The sequence below is a fragment of the Trichoderma atroviride genome, chromosome 4, assembly GCF_020647795.1.
Source record: "Trichoderma atroviride chromosome 4, complete sequence".
NCBI classification, from domain to species: Eukaryota; Fungi; Ascomycota; class Sordariomycetes; order Hypocreales; family Hypocreaceae; genus Trichoderma; species Trichoderma atroviride.
In genome coordinates, this window is record NC_089403.1 from 2,394,976 (window position 1) to 2,418,284 (window position 23,309).

The following is a 23,309-nucleotide window of genomic DNA, read 5'->3' on the forward strand; positions in this document are numbered from 1 at the left end:
TGTTGTTGACAAAGCAGCCCCTTAAGATTGCAAGCATTAAAATTAATCGCGTAAGTGGACAGTTACTGTTACGCTCATCATCAGCACTTTGACCTTTGCTACTGTTCTTCGCTAGATCACCCTTCCAAAATTCACTACCATTATATTCCTACTACGCTGCTGTGAGACGAGGCTCTGTAACGCGTCTGTTCATCGAGGACCAATTAAATACGCCACCGGCCCATCTCATGCAGACAACGTGGCGAAATATATTGCGCTATTGGTCTTGGTTGGCTCTTCGCGAGCCTCAATCTCTATAGTCGCTCGACCAGAGGCGGCTATGTTTATGTGTCGGAATGGGCTGAGCACCCGTTCCATTTCAGTAGACCTCTATCCAGTCTCGCTCACCAATCTCGGCTGCCATTTCTGCTGCTGCTGTTCATAGCATGTGGTAGCAACCTAGCCATATGTTTTGCGTTGAATTGAGGCTTGATAGTCTGCATTAATGGTTTTTTAATTCCAAGGGTGCGAGTTTCGGCCTGCGTTGAACATAGGGCCCTTTAGCTCAGTATTGAAAGAGCTGATTGAATGAAAATACCATGAATGAATGCGTCCGATTTAACGTATAAAAAACCGAACATTTACTATGTAGTCATATAATATTGTACAATGATTTTCTGTTAAATCCATTTAGAATTACGATGTTTAAAAGGCGGCGGCCTAAGCGCGAGGAAGAAGTCTCCCAGGGAGACTCTATTGGCAGCATCGATGGCGATTTCCGGAGTGTGCGCTCGATACTTGAGATAGCTGGGTGGTAGTTTGGTAATAATTTTGCCATCTATATTAGCAGGCTTCCGGCTCTCTTTCTTATACCAACTAACACGTTTCTTGGGTCGGATTGGCTTCATCATGATGCCATCATCGCTAGAACTACCATCATAATCGTAGATATCGTAGTCTTCCTCATACTCGTAATCACCCATTACATCGATAGCAATGTACTGCTCCACTAGCTCATTGAAGTGAATATGCTTCTGTTCACGGGAGGGAGAGGTAGAAGTGGTATTTGACAAGCCTGATGAAGCTGCCAAAGAAACGGTGTATTGGTTATCTCTCTGGGCAGATACAGAGTTGGCAACATTGTCTTCTCCATGCTCCAAAGTCTCACAGGTTGTTTGAGCTGGAATTGTCGCTGTAGCCTGCTTCAACGGAGGTGCGTATATCAGCAGCTCCTGAGGCATGAATTCAAGCACATTGTTCTTTTTGAGAATTGGCTTCTTGTTTCCGTTAGAATCTGTTTTAAACAGAGCCACACCTGAACCTTCAGTGCCGGATAGGTTTGCAGCCTTGGGACAGCACGGTAGAGGCCCATAGAGCCAAGTGGTGTCGCAATCTTTGAGCCTGTAACGCACCGCTGTTAGCCTAGACACGACTTGATGAGTAGGGAGAGAAGGATACCATGAGTGAATGTACATACCAGTTCAGCTCATCTGGCGATATAGTCTTGAGATGATTCTTCACCTTCATCCAATTTCTCCAAGACGCATTTTCCAATCTCGCGCTGTTACCAAGTTGGTCTCTGTTGGAAGTAATGTATCTCCACGACAACCAGATATCTTCCTTTTTCCAGTCTTGCGATAAGTAATCCACGTTCTGCCGTGGCTCGGTTGATGCTGCAGAATCGTCTTTTGCATACTCGACCATGTCGGCAGATTTGTAATGCAAAGCTTCGACGGATCTGGCCTCGTCGTCCTGGCATTGCTGTTCAGCCATGGAGATGCGAAGGCCGATTTCTTTTGCCGAACAATCAACATTCAGTATCCCTGCCATCAATTCGCCAAAGCGGACCAGCGATTTTGTGGCCTCATTCATATCAGTTCTGGATCCCAAAGTACAATAGGCATGATGCAACACCTTGGCGAGAAGCTCATCGGCGGTTATACCGTAGTCAACAGCTATTTCAGAGCTATCCTTCGCCAGACCATGCAAAGCATATACTTTATCCAGTATGTTTGTAGCCTCGTGATCGCGATATAATTGCAACAACGTCGTCAGAGGTTGGAGATTCCCACCCCATGCTGCCTTCGCCTTCGCAATAACAATAGCTGGGCTTGCAAGAATTAAAGATGCACAAGGCGTGTGGTGCTCTCGTCCTATATCGGATATTGCTTGGAGATCCTTGACCAGCTGTTCAAATGTATTCCAGCCAATATGTCTGGACCCGCAGTAGATGGTGACTTGCTTTGCAAACATGATTTCTTGGATAATCCACATCCGCCGCCAGTAATTCATTTCACAAAAGGCCAATATGGCTTTGGCCTGACGCAGGCTCCAGAAGTTGTCAACGTTGAACTTTCCAGCATCACAAGGTGTTCTTGTCGCCAAATGCTCCATTGCAATATCGCTGTCGGAGGAAGCATCGGCTTTGCCCAGCCACACCGAGACTGATCGGGCGTTGCTGTAGATCTTCCGCATTATCTGCACTTGGTGGTTTCGCTCCATGACGTTCGACTGGTCAATGCATATGGCGTCGATCCAGAAATTGACGTACTGATTTTGCAGCCGCATATGATGCAGAAACCACCAAAGATTATTACCAACCGAGAACCGAGTTCCATTGAGGCTAATTGTCTTGTCTCTCACATTTTGGCCCCATGCATAGGAGAGCGCGATATATGCGGGATAGTTGCCATCAAGAGAGTAAGAGCGTAAACGACACTCGATCATCTCCGGCTCAGCACTCGGTACCAACTCAATCAATCTGAAGTCTCCCGGTTCAATTGGCGCGGTGGAATGGGGATTCTCCATGTCTTTGGTGGCAAAACGTCGTGCCCATCACTGAGGTTTGAAGATGACAAAAGACGGGCTTTGCAAGAATTGTGAGATCAGCTGTGAACACGCATTAATCGTAATACTGAACTAATCATATGTTCGGCCAAGTCTCCATATTCGCTGATGCCTGTTTTCTTGATTAGGCTCCGCTGCGTGCCCAACCAGCAGCATAGCCTGCCGCTATCTATCAAACCTCTATTTCTGTGAGCTACTATTGGACAAGGGTCTTTCGGACAAGGCATAATCGCAGTAATATTCCTATTGAGTTTTAGTGTTCAAATATGCACCTGGAAGGACTGACTGCAGCATGTAAGAACTGGTAATAAAATGTTATATCAAGGGAAAGGAACATTGCGTACAATGCTACTATCTAGTAGTCTTGAGAATGAACACCCGAGCACTGTATCTCCTGTGCTTGACTGTGTCTCGTTCTCCATTAAACACTTCCCTAGCTGTTATCTCTTCTTGCTGACGCTATCGTACTCTGAAGATGCAAAGCGCTGTTATGCCATATCACTTCTATGCGATCTCTATCTTTGGCATCGCATCCTCAAGGAGCTTGAGGATATTCCAGTGCAAGATATCTCTTGCTGCAATGGAATCCTCCACGCTATCATGCCCTTTATGACTCAGTTGAATGTCTCGTCCGAGCCTCTCTTTTGCGAGTGCCTTTAGCGATAGCCCTCCTCTCTGCTTTGGCTGGTTAGGGGGCTTCTCTTTTTCTTTAGAGTTTGTTTGGCCGTCTCCGTTGTCATCTATGGCTGTTGTGGCACTGGCTGGAACCTCTAGGCTCTCTTCCACCTGCTTGCCATTCTCTTTGCCCTCGCTCTCTTCTTTATCGTTATCCTTCTTGTTATCCTTACTATCCTCCTCGACCGGCCTGTTGTTCTTCTCGACAATGAACGTGTCAATGATGACTGGATGAATCCAGCGCAAAGAACTGAAGTCGGAGTTGGCGCCATGTCCAATGACTATAGTATTGGGACCGATGAATTTCCATAGAGCCTCCCGTGCCTTGGCACGTCCAAACAGGCAAGATCGGTTACGCCGCGCATTCTCCATCTGCGGCCTAGTAATTCCAGAGTATCTCGTGTTATAATGGATCATCTTAACATCTGGATACACGAGGCTGTCTAGAAGAACGGCGCCAGAGAAGTAGTCGACGGCGGAGACGCGAATTAACTCAGTCTCTCCCGTCGAGGCCGTGCCCATTTCGCAGTCAATGACGACTGCTACCGCTTTCGGGCCATCCGACTCACTATAGGGAGTTTCATAGTATCGCCACTCCCTTTCCAGCTCTCCGGCACCGTAAATTCTTGGCGTGTGATCTTCCTGGCCCTGGCATGGAGGCGCCCCGGGTGCACCATTACAACATGACCATTGCTAAAGAGGTGTATTATGGGTTAGCGTTCCTTAAGCGGAGGAAAAAGAGTGGAAGGAAGTAAACAAACCCTCTGAAAGACCCTCCCAGGGTGGTACTTGCAGGGCATAACCGTCTGTTTCAATCTCTTCGATTGCTGCTCGTCGCTTTGTCCACCATTTCCTCCTTGCGCAGGCGTCCTTGGCAGCCACTTGAGCCTCTTGAAGGAATGAGGGAGATCTCAATGCGTGTCAGATTAGCTATTGTTAAATGCAGATGCGCAGGTATTCATGTAAGACTTACGGCGACCGCATCGAAAGCATCGCCTCTTGCGATCCAGATCCTGCCCCGAGAGCTGGTAAATGATGTACCCTATCTTCTGGATCTCAGAGGAAGAATGGACCAGGTTGCGCAATTGTTCGGTATACGCGCGAGACTGCTTGATTTCCTTTGGCTGGTCGCTGTCTGGAGTAATGGTAAAGGACGTGATGGGAGCGGTCCGCGGGCGAGCTGCTGCGAATGACATGGCGAGCGGAATAAGGCAAACAAAAGAGAGGGAGGGAATAAAAATTGAAGGGCCAGTGGTGGAATTAATGAAATGCTGGCTGTGCTGAAGATTAAAGGCTGGGTATCTCTAGAGAAGATGAAAGAGTGATGTGGAGGGAAAGTGGAAGAACGAGAAAGTGAAGGAGGTTGAGCGCGTAGAAGTGAGGAGAGACTGACACGCTGAAGGAAGGCTGCCTACTGCTCAGGCGGCAATTGAATCACCTTATCAGGCATCATCACCTGCAGCAGCAGAACGCGGCTGGAAAAAGCTGTAGGCCTCCCCTAGAAAATCACTGAGGCAAAGAAGCCTTGGCCATTACGCAGATTGTTTCTTTGTTCTTTGTTGTTGTTGTTATTTTATTTTATTTATTAAAAAAAAAATTATTTTTTTTTTTTTTTTTCTTTATTTATAATTCAATGAATCGCTGGCAATTTTAACTTGCAATCTTTTTTTTCCTATTCTGTTGCACTATTGCCTTGCCGTACCCATTCTCGTCACTCTTTGTGCTTCTAGAAATATCGATCCTAATTGATTCTTCTGGTGATAATTATCGCCATCAATCTATCTCCAATGGCTTCATCGCATCTTTTACGGAGTAATATATTGTGCCGTTTATATTGCTTCAGTTTCTAGGTTAGCCCGTGACCGCCCACAGTGGCGCTAGTAACACAACTGGCGCCGTTCCAAGCACATTCTGTGTGCCAGATGATATGTTTGAACTATGTATATATATTGGCATTAAGAAGCAAGGAAGAAAGGAAGAGGGCAAGAAAATAAAACCATCAAAAGAAACGACAATCGTTCAGCAATGGCAGTCATGAGCTCCTCTTCCACAGCCACCTCAGGCACAGACAACCCTCGCCTCATTATCGACTTCGCTCCTGCCTCGGCAGCCGAGAATCTCTCAGAAGTCTCCGCCGTTACAAAGCTCGCCAACGACGTCTTCATCGAGGCAGAAGTCGGCATCTGGAACACCGGCTTTGTACGTACCAATGACGCCGAAGTTGCAGACTTGATCCGCAAAGGCCAACTAGCAGTTGCGTACCTTGCCTCCCCGTCTTCACCATCCGATGGCGCGCAGACATTGCAAAAGGGCCAGCTAGTAGGATGTGTGTGTGTCAAGCGACTTTCAGAATCCACATGCACATTGAGCATGCTTACTCTGGATACGAAGCACCAAGGCCTGGGGCTGGGCCGCGAGATATTCAAGTTTGTGGAGGATCACTGCCTATCATTAGGATGTTCTACTCTCGCATTGGATATTCTGGTTCCGACGAGTTACGCCCATCCACTGAAGACGAGAATGCAGGCATGGTACATTCGCCTAGGATTTGAGCAAGTGAGACTGGCAGACTTTGCGAAGGAGTATCCTTCTCTGGCGCCGCTGTTAGCCGGGCCTGCGGTGTACAGGGTGTTTGAGAAGAGGTTGGGGTAGATGGAGATGGGTCTCGATTGAATAGCTGAATTATCATCATCATGTTCGAAACTCAGCTTTTGCATGTGATGCTGCCTGGCTTGCTAGGTACTGTCGCTGGGGTGGTTTAGACGGAGGAATGGGGCGTTGATATCGATTTAGACAATAAGATAACGATTGACTACTAATATCATTATGACTTACCCTTACTTCACAGATAAAACAAGTAATCTAGAGATGTGTTATCATAGGGCTGTAGATATGGTCTCGGGCTCCTTGCGGATCTGTGCCTGCATCTTCAGCTTCAAAGCCAGACCAGAAGTGGCTTGGGATGAGCTACCTGATCTTGACAATCGAAACATCGGCATAATCTTTCGAGCTGAAGTGGGAAACTTCTTTTTCTTTTGGGCTGCCTCTTTCCCTTTAGAGTCATGTATCGGCCATTTCAGTTGTATCTGCAGACCTCATCTACCGGCATATCGTACGCTGATCAAGGCCCGTCCTTGGAAAATGTAACCAACCAAGGCTCTATCCCTATCCCCAGGAAATTGTAAAAGGGAGCTGCTAGTCAGCCTTCCCGTCTGGTTGCATACCGGGCAACCAACTTCCGGAGCAATCCATGGTCTGTGGTTTCTCTCCTTTCCCTCGTTTAACCCCGTTTGACGCCGAGAAATTGATATACGCCTACCTACATGTATCCATTCTCAAATCCGGACTGCGGCGAACTGACTAAAGCCGTAGGACACAGAAAATCAGCTCATTTCCCCGGTTGACCAGTGCTGGAAAGCGTTTAGCGATCGGCAGCCAGAAAATTCGTTAACTTCCTTTGAGCTTAGAGAGAAGAAAGACACAACCTCCCTGGTTCTTTGTGGCTTAATCTCCCCCGGACGGATGGTCTCTGCGTGACGTGATTGGCCAGTGGGTCTCGGGTCTCAGCTCTTTTAGGAACCTTGCATGGGTTCTCTATGGCGGTTTAAGTGAGAGCTGGAAAGTGAAGTTTCTTCACTTTCTGCTGCTGTATGCTTGCCGCTTCCTTGGGAGGCTCACTCGGGCTCTCGCTAGTATCTTACTGGCTTGCCAAGGTTCCGGTGAGGATGTTGTGCTTTGCTGGCTACTATCGGATCAGCCTTTCTGCTGCATGTCACTGGACAACGGTACGGTATCACTGAGCAAAGATGGAGGTTGCATCTGGGGATTGGGATGCTCTGCTGCATCAGCGGATAAGTCCGAGAGACAGAGTCGGTTGGTCAAGGACGATTTGGGCAATTGCCGCGCGCCATCTGGGCAAAGGAGCGTAGGTCCCAGGACCTGATCGATAGATTGATTAACATTATTCTGCAAAAGATTACTAGCTGCCCCCTTTTGACTTTTGTGTGTGGTGACGTGCATGCTCGGTGGTCAGAACAGGCGCGTAAGTGGATGGTGAAGTTGCTGTTGCTGTGGCCGTCGTCACGGCCAAGCTTGTGAGATGAGATGGGTAGTAGCGGATACCTAATCGTGTTGTCCACTTTGCTGTGTTGGGCGCGCGAGAAGCTTGAGATTGAGCAGGTACCTAGTACAAGGGAGAGATCTAGTAAGACTGGAGCTTGACGACGGGTACAACAGCACAGCCATGATGACCCGCATCGGGGTCTCCGTTTCAGCGAGGCAATGCCGCTGTGCAGCGAAATGCGCCATGTGGTCGAAGCTCTTTTTCCGCGTCGATCGAACCAATAGCGAAGCTAGTAATGAATATGGCCCGAGCGCCTTTTTTTTCTGTCTCATCGCAATCGGCTTTTGCATCATGTTGTGGCTGGCGATTTGTAGAAGGGAAAAGAAACAGTCCGTGGAGCAACTCGTAGTGGCGCCATCGACGGGGACCCAGCCATTGCGGCGAGGCGCAGGAGATGCATCGGATGGTGCTCTGCATCTCATTTGCAACATGGTCCATACGCGGGTTATGTCATAGGCAAGACAATACCGTTGATATTGATATTGGTGTTGATGAGGATTCGCTTCGGTCAGAGAGTGACGACATGCTTTGCAGAGGCTATTCTCCTCTAAACTGAGTCATTTGACCACCCCTTGCCTTCAACCGAGGCTCGCATGTCCTATGAGCATATTATTAGTTAGTTTTTTTTTTGGTTGTGCTATACCCAGCCTCAGCTGTTGTCTTGTCACAACACATGCATCATCCACCTGTAAGCGAGGTGAGGTCGGCGGAGGGGAAGAGAAAAGATTGCCCGAAGTCACGCTTCCAAACTGTCGTCTGCCTTACCTCTCTAGGACGTAATCGGCATCTATCGTTGCTACGTTATAGTAATAAGAATTGATCGATTTTCCTCAGCTCTTATCTAATAGCAAGGGCGCAGAGCTGGGTGGCGGCGTTCAGTCCGCCATCGTCACTGGCAAAGGAACACTCTAATGCCTATTCAGGATAGAACAGCTACCGTCTCTGAATCCCCCGTTGTATTTGATGGATGTATACCTAAGTATGCGTCGTATGTCAGCATTGTGTCCATCGCAGGAGCAATCTGTCTGCATCATCTTTCCTGCGCCTTGTCTCGCTTTGCCGTGCCATCCCAAGAGCACAGCAGCGTCAGTGACAGCACTTACACGCATCAGTAGCTGCGATTTCTCCGGAAGGGTCTTAAGCCCCGTCAGGCGCCCAATGACTGTCGACCACGCAGCGGTCGGAGCCGCAGACCGAGATACAGCCCGAGCCTCTCGCTGCAACCCTCATCCGTTAGCTTGGCCTGTACCCTGGACCGGCTGGAACTGAACCCCGGCGACCCATCGGGCGAGACATGTTTTTGGACGTCTCGAATCTTCAATCGCAGGCCGAGTCGACGCACCCCTGTCCATCGCTTGTTATACCCGGCACGACGAGCGCTCTAGTGCCAGCGCCACCGAGCACCCCGGACAGAGAGCGGTTCGTTCTGTATACGGGACCCATCCAAAGGATCAATAGTGGCACGGCAGCCATTGGAAAGAAGCTGCTTCTCTGCGCGCTGTGCTGCTCTGCTGCGGCACTAATCGTTGATGATGATGATGATGATGATGATGATGATGAAGAGGAGGAGGATGCTGCTGTTGCTGTTCAATTGTCACATGTACCTGTACTAAGCAGCGGCTCTAGCCGTCTTTCAGGCTGCAGGCGCCGCCGTCACTGGCAATACCGACACCCCCCAGCACGGCTCCTAGTGGACGTTCAGGGCACTATCGAGCGCAGCGGCCCCAGAAAGACGCCAGACCCCGCCACCACCACCTCAACCCACCACCACCGCCAGCTCATCGTCACCCGACCTGCGCCCAACGGCTTGTTGCGAAGCGAAAAAGAGACAAAAACCCCATATGGGCCTCTCTCGCCACCAGACTCAGCTTCACCAACCAACTCTGTTTCACCTGGCGTTTGTTGTTGGCCTTGCCCCGCGCTTGGTCTCCAATCTGGTCTTTTCCTGCGCGTCTCGCTCAGCGGTAGAGGGCCCATTTCCGAGGCCGTAGCACTTGGCTCTTTTTCAATTTTTCTTCCTTCAATTTTCTACCGATTTTTCTCTATCAGCTTCAAGCGCTCGACGTCTTTGCTGGACAGACGCATCAATTGCTGGCATCTGCTGCCGCATCCCCCGCGCGTGCCTCCGCACCATCTGATCTGGACTTCAAGGTTCTCCAAAACCTAAACGACGTCCACTAACAACAGCTGGCTGGTCTGCTGATTTGACGGCCGTGGAGCTGACCGCCCGCTACACGTGCTCTCGCCCAAGCTCGATAAGCTGGGAGCAACGCCGATTGCCTTGTCGACGGCTGCGACCTGAAGAAGCTTCTTCGCCGATCAAGCAATTTCCTTTTGCCTGCGACTGTAGACCGTTGCATCGCCGCGTCCGCCTATTTTAGTGCCCGCCATCGCAATCCCGTCGTTTTTATAGCCACGGACCGCAGCCCGATTCGATTCAGCCAATCTTCGATCTTCAACCCGCCACCTTAGTACCCAACGGCGCGCCTGCTTGCGCTGCCTTTGCCTGATCGCCCGAGCTGAAGCTTCAACAAAGCCTCGCGCCGAATTCCTTCTCCATCGTTCTTCATCTTGAAAATGTCCGGATATCCAGGCTACAATGGCGGCGGCTATGCCGCACCGCAGCAGCAATATCAGCAGGGCGGCTACTATCCGTACGAGCTCCCCCTTATATCCTGAACCTCACGTCATATCTGCCCAAACCATGTCCAACGCTGCTACGGTGGCTGCGAGTCCAAACCACTACTTGCACGCCGTCCTCTTTTTTTGTCTTCTCATATTGGCACTTATCTCTTTGTAAATATGCTGTGTATCGATGCTAACTCAACTAAACGCTTCTCAGACCCCAGCAGCCCTCTTATACCGGCGGCTATCCGTCTCAGCCTTCTCCCCAGCCTGGCTACGGCTATCATCAAGGTCCTCCGCAACCGCAATATGCCTATCAGGTATGGCTGATGCTCCTTCTCAGGGTGACACCAAAATTGCATTGCAATGGTGCTTGAGCCTCTACAAAAGCTTACAAGTTTGATGTACTACAGCAACCGCCCCCTCCACAGCAGCAATACAGCAACTATGGCAATCCGACACCTCAACCCAACTATAATACACGCCCTGGTACGGTGTGCCATAACTCCTGACCTAGAACTACGTGCTGATGTTGTAAAAAAGGCATGCCTCCCCCAGGTCCTCCTCCGAACAGCTATAACCAGGGTCGCCCCAACGGTCCCCAGGCTCCTCCAGCTGGCCCGCAGAGCTTCGGCCACGGCGCGCCGAACAACTATGCATTTCGATACTCCAACTGTACCGGCCGCAGAAAAGCTCTGCTTATTGGTATAAACTACTTTGGCCAGCGTGGCCAGCTGCGCGGATGTATCAACGATGTCAGAAACATGACTGCTTATCTGGTGGAACATTTTGGTTATAAAAGAGAAGATATGGTCATCTTGACCGATGATCAACAAAATCCCATGAGTCAGCCCACAAAGCAAAACATTCTTCGTGCCATGCATTGGCTGGTCAAGGATGCTAGACCCAACGACTCGCTCTTCTTCCACTACTCTGGTATGCGTTTGCCCCTTTTTCTCAAATTCTTCGAGTTTGTGTTCTGACAAAACTTAGGCCACGGTGGACAGACAAAGGATCTGGACGGCGACGAGGCTGACGGATATGACGAAGTCATTTACCCCGTCGACTTTAGACAACACGGGCACATCACAGACGATGAGATGCACCGAATCATGGTCCACCCCCTGCAGGCAGGTGTAAGGCTGACCGCTATCTTTGATTCATGTCATTCTGGTACTGCACTGGACTTGCCCTACATCTACTCTACACAAGGTATCCTCAAAGAACCCAACTTGGCCAAGGAAGCTGGACAGGGTTTGCTCGGAGTCATCTCCTCATACAGCCAAGGAGATATGGGTGGTGTTGCCAACAACATCATCGGATTTTTCAAGAAGGCGACCACTGGCGACGACGCCCACAACAGGACCCTTGCCACCAAGACATCTCCTGCAGATGTCATTATGTGGTCTGGAAGCAAAGATGACCAAACATCGTAAGTCATGTCTCAGTGCCATGTGAGACAGGAAAATCCTCAGCTAACAATACTTTCCAGTGCCGACGCTACTATCGCCTCACAAGCCACCGGCGCCATGTCCTGGGCGTTTGTTACAGCTCTCAAAAAGAACCCTCAACAAAGCTACGTTCAGCTGCTCAACAGCATCCGAGACGAACTGGCTACGAAATATACACAAAAGCCTCAGCTTTCGTGTAGCCACCCTCTTAGTAAGTTCCCCTTGCATATATGTCAGGTAGGGTAGTACTCTCCCTAACATATCTTGCAGATACAAATCTCCTATTTGTCATGTGAAGGATTCCTTTACGTCCTCATAAACGGAAACAAGAAAATTGGCTTGAATGGGTTTATTCGCGGGCTACAATCGCTTTTGTATATGAAATAATTTTTTTTTTTCTATTTCTCTTTTCTTTTCTTGAATGTGGTCACGCGTGATATATCCCTCGGAATAAACTAAGCTGGGCGGTTCATCGGACTTGGGACTTGAAATATCGAATTGGTCTCTCTTTCTTGGAGTTTATTGAGCTTTTGTTTTATCTGCTTTGTTCCTTCCCCTTTGGTCCTTTTCGTTTCTCCTTCACGTTTCTCTCACGGTCATCATTCTTGGAAACTTGAGCATGATGTTCGGAAAGCATCACTTGGGCTAGCACACGAGATAGCATTCTTTAACTCCCTCCCTTTCTTACACCGATATCAAAAGGCTTTTGCATTTTACATTCTTTTTACATTCATCTATCACGTTGATCTCTTTTCTGATACGAAAACGCGCAGAATCTTTTGAAGCGGAGCATCAAAGCAAGAAATCAAGATTTGCCCTGAATACTAAACAAGGAGGCCAAAGTAAATACAGCATTGCCTCTCCCTTTAACATAACGCCAATACTGCCGCCAACCCAATCCAACTTGGCGTTTGCACTCTATGCTTCCCAAAAGAAATTACCAGACAGACAGACAAACAAGCACACCTCGAACTCCCCTTTCCCCCCCTCTCGTACATAGTTCATTGATCCCATACCCGTTTTCCATATAAGCATAACAGAAAGAAATAACCATAAGCGCTGGGAATCAGAAAGAAAAAAAGACAAAAGGATTCCAGAAGATTTGAAACCAAGATGAATAAAGACAAAGAAAGAGAAAGTAGAAATATATACAGCCTGAGCAAAAGATATTGACTGATCCATCACATGTGCGGGTAATGATAACGCAGCACATATGGAAACACCCGTCTAATAGACGTCGGCGGCGACAACTTTGAGCTGCTTCGAGCGCTTGATTTGTCGCTTCTCTTCGATTGCCGTGCGGAGCTTTTGGCGGACGGCTTCTTGACCGGCCCAGTTGCGGGCAGCGATGCGTGTTCGCGCAATGAAGCGGGCCATGATGAGGAAGGTCTTGAGCTTGGGCGATGGGGAGCCACCGGATGATGAGAAGGAAGGAGGTTTGGGGAGAGTGAGAGGCTTGCGGCTTTGGAGGACCTTGGTGCGGATGTGCTCGAGTTCGCGGAGTTGAGCTTTGTTGCTATAACGTCTGTTAGCAAAATGTTGTGTTTTGAGGTAAATTGACATGGGAGTGGGAAAGTGTACACATACCAAGCATCTGCAATGTTGAGCTGTAGCTGAAGGAACTTTTTCGCATATGCTGCGTCCGAGCGAAGAGACGCCTCGCGCTCCCACCGGGCCTGCATCCATTCCATCTGGAGCATCATACCGCGAAGCTCCTTCTTGTGCCGGACTTGAGCGCCTTCTGAGGCTCGCACGATGGTATCCAGCGCCTCGTTGTCAGCGTAGCCGTAGCGGTGACTCAACTTGTGCGCCCCGGCCGCCGCCTCCTTCTTCAGGTGCTGGATATCGTTTTGCATCTTCTCTACGCTCATGCGATACGCTGCTCGCTCGGTGCGCGCGCGCTCGAGTTTGCTCCGTAAGACGGCCTCTGAAGCGACGAGATTGTTAATGAGCTCTTGCTGCTCTAATATGTCACGTTCGAGGTTTTCGACCTCAGCCTGGCGCTCTCGTAGACGCTGGCCTTGCTTGGTGCTGCCTGCCTGCGATTGCTGCTTTCGTTCGAGACTCCGGCGCTCCCGCTCAAGTTCTTGTCTCAGAATGGCCTCTGAAGCGACCATTTCGTCGATAAGCTCCTGTTGTTGGAGGACGTCTTGCTCGAGAGCCTCCATCTCGGCTTTGGTGTTCGTATCGCTGTCTGCGCGAAGCTCCCGTTGTCGCTCGAGGTCCTCTTTCAGAGCAGCTTCTGAAGTCATGAGGTCGTCAATCAGCTCCTGCTGCTGAAGCACGTCGTCCTCAAGGGTTTTCCCCTCTTCTCTGAGCGTTCTCACCTCCTCTCTGAGGCTTTCGATCTCTTCCCGACTCTGTACAGCGCTTTTAGTGCTTTTTATGTGTGATTGCTGCGCTCGGCTAAGCTCTTGACGTAACAGGGTTTCAGAGGCGATCATTTTGTCAACAAGCTCTTGCCTCTGGAACATATTTCGATCAGGCCTATTAGCCTCTTCTCGAAGCTGCATGAACTTGATCCGCTGCTGCTCTCGGTCAAGCTGCTGTTGCAGTGCAGCTTCTGAAGCGACCAGATCATCAATAAAGCGCTCCTGCTCGAGTATCTTCGCTTTCAGAGTCTCGACCTCGGTTTGCACATCATCGTATTCTGCCTGTCGCTGCTGTTCTTGCTCTAGTTCTTCTCGTAGAGCAGTTTCGGAAGCCGTGATGTTCTCAATTTCTTCTTGCAGATGGACTATTTCGCGCTTTAATCTCTCAATCTCTGCTTGGCTTCCCATATTCTCTGCGCGTAGCCGCTGCTGTTGCTCCAACTCTCTATGTCGAGCAGCTTCTGCGGCCTCGAGGTGATTGATGAGCTCTTGTTGTTGGTGTATCTCGTATTTGAGATTTTCAATCTCTTCTTGGTCTTGCAATGTATTCTTTGCTAGTGACTGCTCTTGGCTGACTTGCTCGAGTTTTTGGCTTAGAGCAGCCTCGGACGCGATCAACTCCTCGATATAACGCTGATGCTCAAGAAGATCAAGCCTTAGACTTCCGACCTCTTCTTGACTCTGCGCAGCGTCTTCTAGCAGCGACAGTTGCTCTTGGACAGTCGCTTTAAGCTCGTCATTCTCCTGACTGAGTTGAGCCGCCTCCAGCTCTAGAGCAGCATACTCTTCGCTAGACTTCCGAAGCTCTTCTTGTAGCCGAGATACCCTTTCTTCAATCTGCCGTGATAGTCCCTTGGTCATGATTGATTTATTGGCCATCTCGTCCTGCAGCTCGTCCAAAGCTGCCTCGGCCTTTTCTTTTTGCAATAAAGCAGAGTTCATCCTCTCCTTCATCCATTCTGCTTTCTCTTCCCAGCCGTGGGCTGTTTGCTGTAGAGCTTTCAGTTCCTTGAGCTTGTCTTCCCGCTCTGTTAACAAGCGGTCCTTTTCACGAAGCTCGGCTTCCAGGTCCGCAAAGTTGTTTTTCAGTGTTTTAAGTCTCTTTTGGTGGTCTTGGCTATTTAAAGCTTGGCTTTGTAGCTCCTTAATATCGGACTCGCGAGCTTGGATGGTCTCCCGCAGGGAATTTAGCTCATCTTCCCGCTCGGTTAACAATCTGTCTTTTTCACGAAGCTCGGCTTCCAAGTCCATAACGTTATTTTCCAGCGTTTCGACCATCTCCTGGTGGTTTTGATTATTTGAAGCTTGGCTTTGTAGCTCTTCGACATCAGACTCGCGAGCTTGGATGGTCTCTCGTAGATCGTTGAGCTTTTCTCTCAGGTCATCGAGCTCGTCTTCTCGCTCGGTTAGTATGCGGTCTTTTTCACGAAGCTCGGCTTCTAAATCTACGACGTTGTTTTCTAGTGTCTCTACCCTCTCCTGGTGGTCTTGAGTATTTGAAGCTTGGCTTCGTAGCTCCTCAATATCAGATTCGCGAGCTTGGATGGCCTCTCGCAGAGTATTTAATTCGGCTTGCTGGTCCTTATTGGCGTATCTCTGCTCTGCTTTTTCCCTCAACTCAAGCATTTGCTGACGATAGCTTTCCAGCTCACGCTCTGCAGTTGTTATGTCTTTCTTGTATTTATGGAGTTCTCTTTGCATAGTAACTTTGTCGACTTTGAGCTCCGTGTTTTCCCGGAGGGCAGCTTCGCTGAAGCCAGGACCTGCTTTCCGTAGGGCCTCTTCAAGAAAATGGATTTTCAACTTGAGACCAAAATTCTCCTTCTCGATCTTGTCAATAACATTCTCCTGTTCTCGCAGAGACAATTGGTTTCCGTCCTGCAGAGGACCTTTGTCTAATATATTCCTGCGCGGTGGAGGGCCCATTGGGGTTGTGCTGGCGCTGCTGGCGATTGGTGGCAAATCGTTGTCTAGAAACGACGCATTGCGTGTTGAGTAGGCGGAGCCATCCATTCTGGGAAGGGGGGGTCATTTCCTCCTCTTCGAGTAATTTTCGTAGCGCTGCAGGTGTGGCAGCCACAGTAGTACCGTTCTCCTTACCATTCCTCCGTGTGCTGTTCCTTGTAGCAGACTTGAGTAACGGGGTGAACTCCCCTCCTCCAACGTTTGATGGCAGATTTCGGCGGTCCGCAAGTGCTGGTCTTTGGCGGGGTGTTCTGATGTTGATTCCATTGGAACGCCCGCCATTGCGAAGCTGTTGTAAGAGGTCACCGTCTTTTTCAGGGGATAAGAACGATGCTTCTTGAGATATGTCTGCGAAATCGGGCTGTCGGCTAAGGTATGTCGCGTCGCCAAAATTGCTTTGCGGTGTGTCGAGCACGCCGCCAAAGCCTTGATGGGCCATTGTGGCGGCGAATCTGGGAGATGATCCCGAGGGTTGATGTAAAATTCGATGAAGGGGTTATGTGAGATCAATTTGGACGCGATGTGAACTAGCTCGGGCACTGAGGGCGATGCCTGATCCAGAGACAGCTGATTCGGGCGCAAGTGGTGGTTGATAACGGTAGGGTTGTTCCGCGAGCAATGTCTGAATTCGGATAGTGCAAGGTGTAAGAAATGTATAGAGTAGTGATATTCTGGTTAGAAGCAGAGCGCGGTCTGTATAGTCCGACTCTGCATGTTCGAGACAGTTGCGTAGAATGATTGAGCCGGGGTGTATTGTACGTTTTGAGATGCATTTGCAGAAGCAGCGGTTGACATTTATTGCATCGCGCTAGGTCTTGTTTACATTCTTGCCAGCCTGGGACTAGCGCCGCACAACGGTCCAGCGTTTTAGCGGCCCCTCTCTGGAAGCTTTGTGCACTCCGGACAGCTGCGACTCTGACTTTCTGATCACTACTTCTTTTTGTGCGTAATTCTTCTCTTTCGTTCTGGTATCGTATGGCTGGTCCGAAACTCAATCTTTCATTAACCCAAGCCTTGTGCGTTGCTCATGGTTACGGCGAATGGTTGTACTAGTATTTGATTTTGAGTGACGAAATACGGATTTTAGCGTCTTAGCCATCTGAAGAAGCTTTTAGATGGCGACGGGGATTGTTTCTATATGCGAAAAGGCGCGCATAAAGACTGTAATCACACGCTATTGTACGGGTAATGAAACAAGCACTATAGAATTATGGACTATATACAGAGTATTCTTCACGGCTTATATTGAGGCCAAGGGTGAATATGGTGTGGAAGACTTACTAGTAGTACTATAGCTTATTCGTTAGTGGAGTAGTTCGAGTCTGTGCAGATCTTTGAGATTCACACCTACGTAGGTACCTATAAATCAACTCTGGATATATACTATTCTGTACTTATTCTTTCTCATTAGCTGTTTGGTCTTCCATAATATACAAGTAAATCCCAAGCTCCTCCACTATGATCTCGGGGAAAACAAAGTTATTAACGCCCAAAGCTACGCCCAAGTCGATGCTTTGCGGCTGAAGCCAATCGGGTCGACCCCATTTATCCGCCGTAAACGCCGCATCTGGCAAAAATAAATCGTTTTATCGCACTTTTGCTGATAGATGCATACAGTTAGTTGCATACCTATCTATCGTTTGTGGGGAATTCCACCCGCGCCGGGTCTCAGGCCCAGATTTCTGCCCGCAGTCCGAGAATAAACGACAAGGTTCGTCCCAACTCAACCAACTTGTGCCCTCTCCATCTATAGAGGGCAGACAAGGACGAAGTTGTCTTTGTATTAATGATAACGCTCTAGGGTCTGCAGCTGTCGGCGTTCTAGCAACGATAGGAGCATCGTTTTGATGGATGCAGCGCGTCATAGCTGAGATCTGCTTTTTCTCGTTCTAGCAGCAGTCAAAACATCATGGCGTCTCACATTACATCTCTAGATGAAGCTACAGATATGGAGCACCTTCATAACCTTCATATCAATGACGATGGGCCTGCTGCCCTGTCATTAGAGCAGATGCCCGATGAGATGATCGGCCACATTCTCTATTATATCTCGCCCGAAGACAACTTATCCGGCGTCCAGCTCGTGTCGCGTCGCTTCTACCGTCTTGCTAATGAGCCGCTTCTCTGGAAATATCACTGCCGCACTTCTATCAAATATTGGAGTCCACACCACAGGTTCCAAAAGAGGCTAGAAGCGCAGGCTCAAAAGACGCTCTGGAAATGGCTTTATATCCGCAGGAGTGGTATCAACAAACAAGTATCCAGAACACTGGATGAAATTATTCGAACCAAGGTCCACCGTGGTCGAGGCTTTGAAACTATAAGCCGGCTTGGCTATGATGCCAAGGATGTTCTCTTGGAACACTGCCAAGCACCCACCACTGCCGATGACTGGATAGCGAGAAGGTAAAAGCTCACATTCTGTTCTACTTGCCGTTTTGAATAGCCATGCAATCTCACACAAAGGTGTAGGTATTTTAGCAACAGGGTCATAGATGCGGTTCACAAGCACGCGGCCATTGAAGAATGGCATTCACTCGCGCAGTCCCCTCAACAGTGCGACTTGCGTCTCAAAAGCCGGCAGCTTGAAAGGGCTCTCGGTGCATTCGATCTTTTCGTCTTACATGACCAACCTGGTGATCTTGATGATGTACGTTCTGGCCCCATACTTCTTGTTGGATACGTATGTATCGCTAACTCTGTCAGATTGCGCGGATGCTTGATGATATTGCCACTTCTTTTCGGCTCAGTCATGGAGGGCTTCAAAGTTGGTCAACTCGTACAAAGGCCCTGACATTGGTCCGCTGGCTTCGCGCTCGCAATCTCACGGGATTGAATGATCCACATAATGATTACCGCAACTTGAGAAATTGCCTTATCGGTCAAGCCTTGCGCGATCCGGACCATGATTCTCTCCCCATCGTCTCTGCAGCCATATTTTGCTCTGTGGCAGCACGGCTCGGTATTAATGCTAGCTCTTGCTCATTTCCATCTCATGTGCATGCCATCATATCTGCACCGACTGGTTATACCCTGGACGGTGACCTTGCTGGTGAATCAGATCCTTCATCTCAGCGGATGTTTCTCGATCCATTTGGTAGCGACGACGAAGTCCAATTTGCTCACCTTGAATCGATTTTAGCCCAGCTAGGCTTTGCAGAGAATACCGTACAGTTCACCACCCCGGTTCCCGCTTCAAGAATGGCAATAAGAGTGGCACACAATATTTCGGCTTCTTTGGGGATACCAAATATGCACGATCGGCTAGCACCTAGGGTAACCCAGCTCCTGAACGGAAATAGCCATATGAATGCTACCGCCTGCTCGTACGCTGCATCGTGGGCACTGCTGATATTAAGTCGCCCAGACCGGACGACTTGGCTTGATCGGTTGGAGAAATTTCTGAAACGATTCCCCGATGTCTACCCCGAAGACGCATGGCTGGTTGAGAAATATCTGTGGCCTCGGTTCTGTGAAGTTATCAGTAGCCCGCGGGATGGATTCCGCCGCCACCACACCCGTCCTGGTGGCCCTATCAACCCCTGGCACTTTTGGCAAGGTATGCGTGATCTTGATGGTATACCGCCGCCTGTATACCGAAGAGATCGCTGCAATAACAAGAGCGGTCCCGGGCTTCAAATTGGCCAAGTGTTCCGGCATCGTCGATATGGGTGGCTTGGCGCCATTACTAGCTGGGATGAGAGGAAATCGTCGCGATTGAGCTACTTTGACCTCAGTCCCGAGGACCTAGCAGATGGTCCACCGATTCTACCCGGCACTTCTCGCTCTGCATTCTTTTATAGCTGCATGTAGGTTTCTTGCTTGCCCTTTTCTGCTTTACGGCTTCTGCCATGTCCGGTACCCTGTTAACATTCCCCTAGAGCTGCTACAGAGGGAGAACCGCATATTGTATCTGCTCGTAACATCGACCCCATCTCTGATCCTACTTTGGTCACGGAGGACATGTTCCCTACGGCCGGGAAATATTTCAAAAGATTTGATGCAGCTGCCTGCAAGTTCGTTTCTAACATTCGAGAAGAGTTTCCACAGGATTAGACCCAACAAGGCTTCCCTTTCCCTCTTTCGCCTTGACTATTATACATATATACCCTTCCAATTGCGAGATACATGCTAGTAAACTGGAGTCAGTTATGAAAGATTTATGGCTGTGAGCTTGACAATAATTGGATTCCTCTTCGTTGGTGTCTGGATTTCTTCTTTTGTCTTTTTGGACTTGGCTTTGCTTGGAAAAATAAACACATCTCACCGGTTTCTCACGAACTTAGCGGGGTGGGAAAAAATTGGTCCATAGATTAGATATACAGCAATCACTTACTTGGCTGGTTAGCAATGTTCTCTCCTTTACGGGTTATCTAACTACTGGTCCTTATTTTCACACGTGTATCGTATGGTCAGTAACCTATCTTGATACGTCTTCCATTGAAAGCCATATGAATCGATGTGTGACCGATTCAACACCCATCATTTTTCAACATCCATGTCAGCTCTGCTCTTATCCCTGCCATGCCAACTTTATGAATTTTCAATGGCCTCTTGCAGAATCCCCCTTTCCGCGAGCTTCTGTACCCATCTATGCAATGCTTGTCCGTAGTCTTTCTTGCGATCCATGACTCGCTGCTGGTCCTCAGCCAAAGATATCATTTCAGCTCTATGTTCCCCAATAGCAACTTTTGTATCGACGACGAATTGCTGGCGAAGGTCGTAAGCGTCATCGACATTTTTCGCGGCCTGTGATATCCTGCTTTGTGTCGACTCTGGTAATGCTGCATGCTCAATATCTGATTTTCGAAGACTGAACTCAGAGAGCTGACTCTGGTTTGCCAAATCCAAGACGGGTTTCTCGCCATCTATCAGCTTTGCGTATTCCGCGCTGTGCTTCATTTGCTCATCTAATTGGCGTATAGATGCAACTGTTTGAGCAATGGAGCGAGAGTGGAGAGCCAAGGGGCTACTACAAAGTGCTAAGAGATTGAAGGAAATCTGGCTTTCCTCGTATTGCAATATTCGACCTTCAATTTGAGGTCTTGCGATATTTGTCCAGCAGACATCATCGGACTCAATAGGGCCTTTGACAATTCACGAAAATTGGTTAGCCTGCTAGCCATCTACTCATATAAATACTTGTGTTGTGTGGGCAATTTTACTTACCTACTCGATGTGGTTTGCTTTGGAGCCCATCGAGCTCCCAAACATACCCATCTACAGGAACATATGCAACAAAGTGAAATCCATACGCGTCGTCTGCTCTTTTCTTCTTACTTGTTTTCTTTGATGATTTGGATGCTGTTTTTGCCTTTTTTGTTTTGGTATCTGATACTGCATTCTCCAGCCAAAGGTCGGCATTGAGATGATCCATGCGCCTGGTGAAAGAATTGTGAATGCCTCTCATGAATTTGTTGTTGCTGACTTCGTGGCCTCGTAGAACAGTGCTGAGATTTTTAGTTGCGTCCTTGAACTCCCGAAGCTGATCGCCCAGCTCGACGTGCTGCGCATTCATAACAATGTTGAGCAGAGCAAACGTAGCACAGGCATTGTTGGTAGTCTAACATGTTTCAAGCAACGACGAACATTAGTCACTACGCAGCTCTAATGATTCAGGATGAAGCAAAAGTTTTTACCTGATTTGCGAACCATAGTGAACCCGTCTCATCTTCCCCTTCATCATCGTCCCACTCGGGAGTGTATTGGAAGAGAAATATTAAACCGTATACTGGCTTTCTGACCAATTGTTAGCTTTTAGATGGCAACAAGAGATCCAATACTCACGGTAATGTGTCTATCCAGCTTTGATCAATGCTAAAGAGCTCTTGAACTTTGACATCCCTGACGCCCAAGTCTTGCAGAATAGCGTTGAAGAATGCCTAAAAGTTATCAGCACCTTGTCGAACGTTAAATAATGAAGCCAAACAAGTCCAATATGTTCATTCTTGATGATAAGAATCATCATGGTCAACAGATAATACTCACAGGTTCGGACTCCAGCTCAACCCAACCTTCCCATTCTTCAATATCCGTTGGAGTGAGAGGCCGTAGTGCCTCATCCAGCAGATTATCGGGAAGATTTATAGATTCCCTTGCAGCCTCAGCAGCCTTGCGCTTAGGATTTCGCCGCGGCTCGCTCAAGCTACTCGAAGATGCGGTTTCAGTCGATGCTTCTCGCCTTTTGACAACTGCTGTGGCTGCCGTTTGTCGGGATGATCGGCGAAGAGGCTTTTCAGGAGCCTCACTGTCCCCATTTTTTGGCTCACTAATTTTGAATAAGTCAGACATCATGGAAGATATGTCGGCAGACGTGAAGATAGAAAGAATGATTTGGTTGAGTTTTAGAGATAGCTTTGGTAGCTTTATTAGCAGATCAAAGAGATGGGGATATTGAAGATTCTAAGAAAACATGTAAAAGGCAATCTGTTTGTAGCGGAAATAGAAGGGCTTGGTTGGGCTGGGTCATTGAGAAGGTTGAAACAGTGATCGATAGGATACAAAGTTAGTTCATTTGCCACCATGCGGTCACGACGTAACAAACAACTTCCGACAAAGGCATTTCGTTGTCATGCACGCGCCATGATGAGAACTGAACGATATTCGACAGAAAGGAGTGTGTTGTTGATACTATCGATAGGGATACCGTGTAAAGGACGTGGTTACTAATGACGCACCTAGATAATGTGCTCTTGGCCATGACAGCATGAAAGACCACTTCACTGGCGGCAAGCAGTGGATCTTGGAAATTGTGAGACGAGTTGGAGACTCAAGGAAGCCGCTTCACTCGTTAGGCTTTGCAAATCATACTCGCCCTGTTTCTCGCCGCGTGATTGAGGTAGCCAAGTCTTCTCAACGTCGTATTATCCGCACAGGTACATGTAGATAGATAGGTACGCGCTGCTATCTTCATGGGAGGAAGCAATCAGGCGATGTCATGGAAGACGAAAAAGCGCCGCTCGGATCTGCAGCTTCAAGGTAGCTCCAGAAAAGTAAATCCAGAGTTGCCACCTCGATCTTGCTGTAGAAACACAGTCTCTGGCTATTCTTGATATCTGAAGCTTTTACTTAGCCTCGTGGCCGAGGCATTGAGCTCTAAGCCCAAGGCTGCTGCGCTCTGCCTGGTCATCCCATCCAGGGATCTCCATTTCTGCCCAATCAGCGCACGAGAAACAGCGTAGCCACTGAGTCCCAGGCCTGGAAGCCCCCCGGCCAACAGCAGCTTCAGAGCCTGTTTCAGTGAGCTAGCACAAGTCGCGTCTGGACGTGTCG

At 48.7% G+C, this 23,309-nt stretch overlaps 8 protein-coding genes across 8 annotated transcripts; 4 read left to right on the plus strand and 4 right to left on the minus strand.

Annotated features, from left to right (window-relative positions):
* Window positions 1–542: 542 nt before the first annotated feature.
* On the minus strand, window positions 543–2,947 carry TrAtP1_008106 (uncharacterized protein). Its single transcript, XM_014086525.2, has 2 exons — window positions 1,457–2,947; window positions 543–1,380 (listed from the first exon to the last, which is right to left on the minus strand). The coding sequence occupies exons 1-2, from the start codon at window positions 2,785–2,787 to the stop codon at window positions 660–662; spliced, it is 2,052 nt and encodes a 683-aa protein (XP_013942000.1). The 5' UTR covers window positions 2,788–2,947; the 3' UTR covers window positions 543–659.
* Window positions 2,948–3,119: 172 nt separating this feature from the next.
* Window positions 3,120–5,067, minus strand: TrAtP1_008107 (uncharacterized protein). Its single transcript, XM_066113785.1, has 3 exons — window positions 4,475–5,067; window positions 4,263–4,411; window positions 3,120–4,194 (listed from the first exon to the last, which is right to left on the minus strand). Exons 1-3 carry the CDS (start codon window positions 4,695–4,697, stop codon window positions 3,331–3,333), a joined length of 1,236 nt encoding a protein of 411 aa, XP_065969873.1. The 5' UTR covers window positions 4,698–5,067; the 3' UTR covers window positions 3,120–3,330.
* A 459-nt stretch (window positions 5,068–5,526) lies between these two features.
* Window positions 5,527–6,153, plus strand: TrAtP1_008108 (uncharacterized protein; the record flags this gene model as incomplete). Its single annotated transcript, XM_014086385.2, has 1 exon — window positions 5,527–6,153. One exon carries the CDS (start codon window positions 5,527–5,529, stop codon window positions 6,151–6,153), a length of 627 nt encoding a protein of 208 aa, XP_013941860.2.
* Window positions 6,154–8,918: 2,765 nt separating this feature from the next.
* On the plus strand, window positions 8,919–9,791 carry TrAtP1_008109 (uncharacterized protein; the record flags this gene model as incomplete). The annotated part of the gene is made up of 1 exon (XM_066113786.1): window positions 8,919–9,791. One exon carries the CDS (start codon window positions 8,919–8,921, stop codon window positions 9,789–9,791), a length of 873 nt encoding a protein of 290 aa, XP_065969874.1.
* A 410-nt stretch (window positions 9,792–10,201) lies between these two features.
* Window positions 10,202–11,996, plus strand: TrAtP1_008110 (uncharacterized protein; the record flags this gene model as incomplete). Its single annotated transcript, XM_014086527.2, has 7 exons — window positions 10,202–10,278; window positions 10,467–10,569; window positions 10,663–10,738; window positions 10,793–11,185; window positions 11,243–11,681; window positions 11,742–11,911; window positions 11,971–11,996. The coding sequence occupies 7 exons, from the start codon at window positions 10,202–10,204 to the stop codon at window positions 11,994–11,996; spliced, it is 1,284 nt and encodes a 427-aa protein (XP_013942002.2).
* A 931-nt stretch (window positions 11,997–12,927) lies between these two features.
* Window positions 12,928–16,085, minus strand: TrAtP1_008111 (uncharacterized protein; the record flags this gene model as incomplete). The annotated part of the gene is made up of 2 exons (XM_014086352.2): window positions 12,928–13,216; window positions 13,288–16,085. The coding sequence occupies 2 exons, from the start codon at window positions 16,083–16,085 to the stop codon at window positions 12,928–12,930; spliced, it is 3,087 nt and encodes a 1,028-aa protein (XP_013941827.2).
* Window positions 16,086–17,728: 1,643 nt separating this feature from the next.
* On the plus strand, window positions 17,729–20,388 carry TrAtP1_008112 (uncharacterized protein). The gene is made up of 4 exons (XM_014086528.2): window positions 17,729–18,443; window positions 18,510–18,687; window positions 18,744–19,846; window positions 19,919–20,388. The coding sequence occupies exons 1-4, from the start codon at window positions 17,947–17,949 to the stop codon at window positions 20,091–20,093; spliced, it is 1,953 nt and encodes a 650-aa protein (XP_013942003.2). The 5' UTR covers window positions 17,729–17,946; the 3' UTR covers window positions 20,094–20,388.
* On the minus strand, window positions 20,389–23,192 carry TrAtP1_008113 (uncharacterized protein). Its single transcript, XM_066113787.1, has 6 exons — window positions 22,715–23,192; window positions 22,026–22,305; window positions 21,825–21,919; window positions 21,677–21,776; window positions 21,207–21,600; window positions 20,389–21,124 (listed from the first exon to the last, which is right to left on the minus strand). The coding sequence occupies exons 1-6, from the start codon at window positions 22,735–22,737 to the stop codon at window positions 20,571–20,573; spliced, it is 1,446 nt and encodes a 481-aa protein (XP_065969875.1). The 5' UTR covers window positions 22,738–23,192; the 3' UTR covers window positions 20,389–20,570.
* Between the last annotated feature and the right edge of the window lie 117 nt (window positions 23,193–23,309).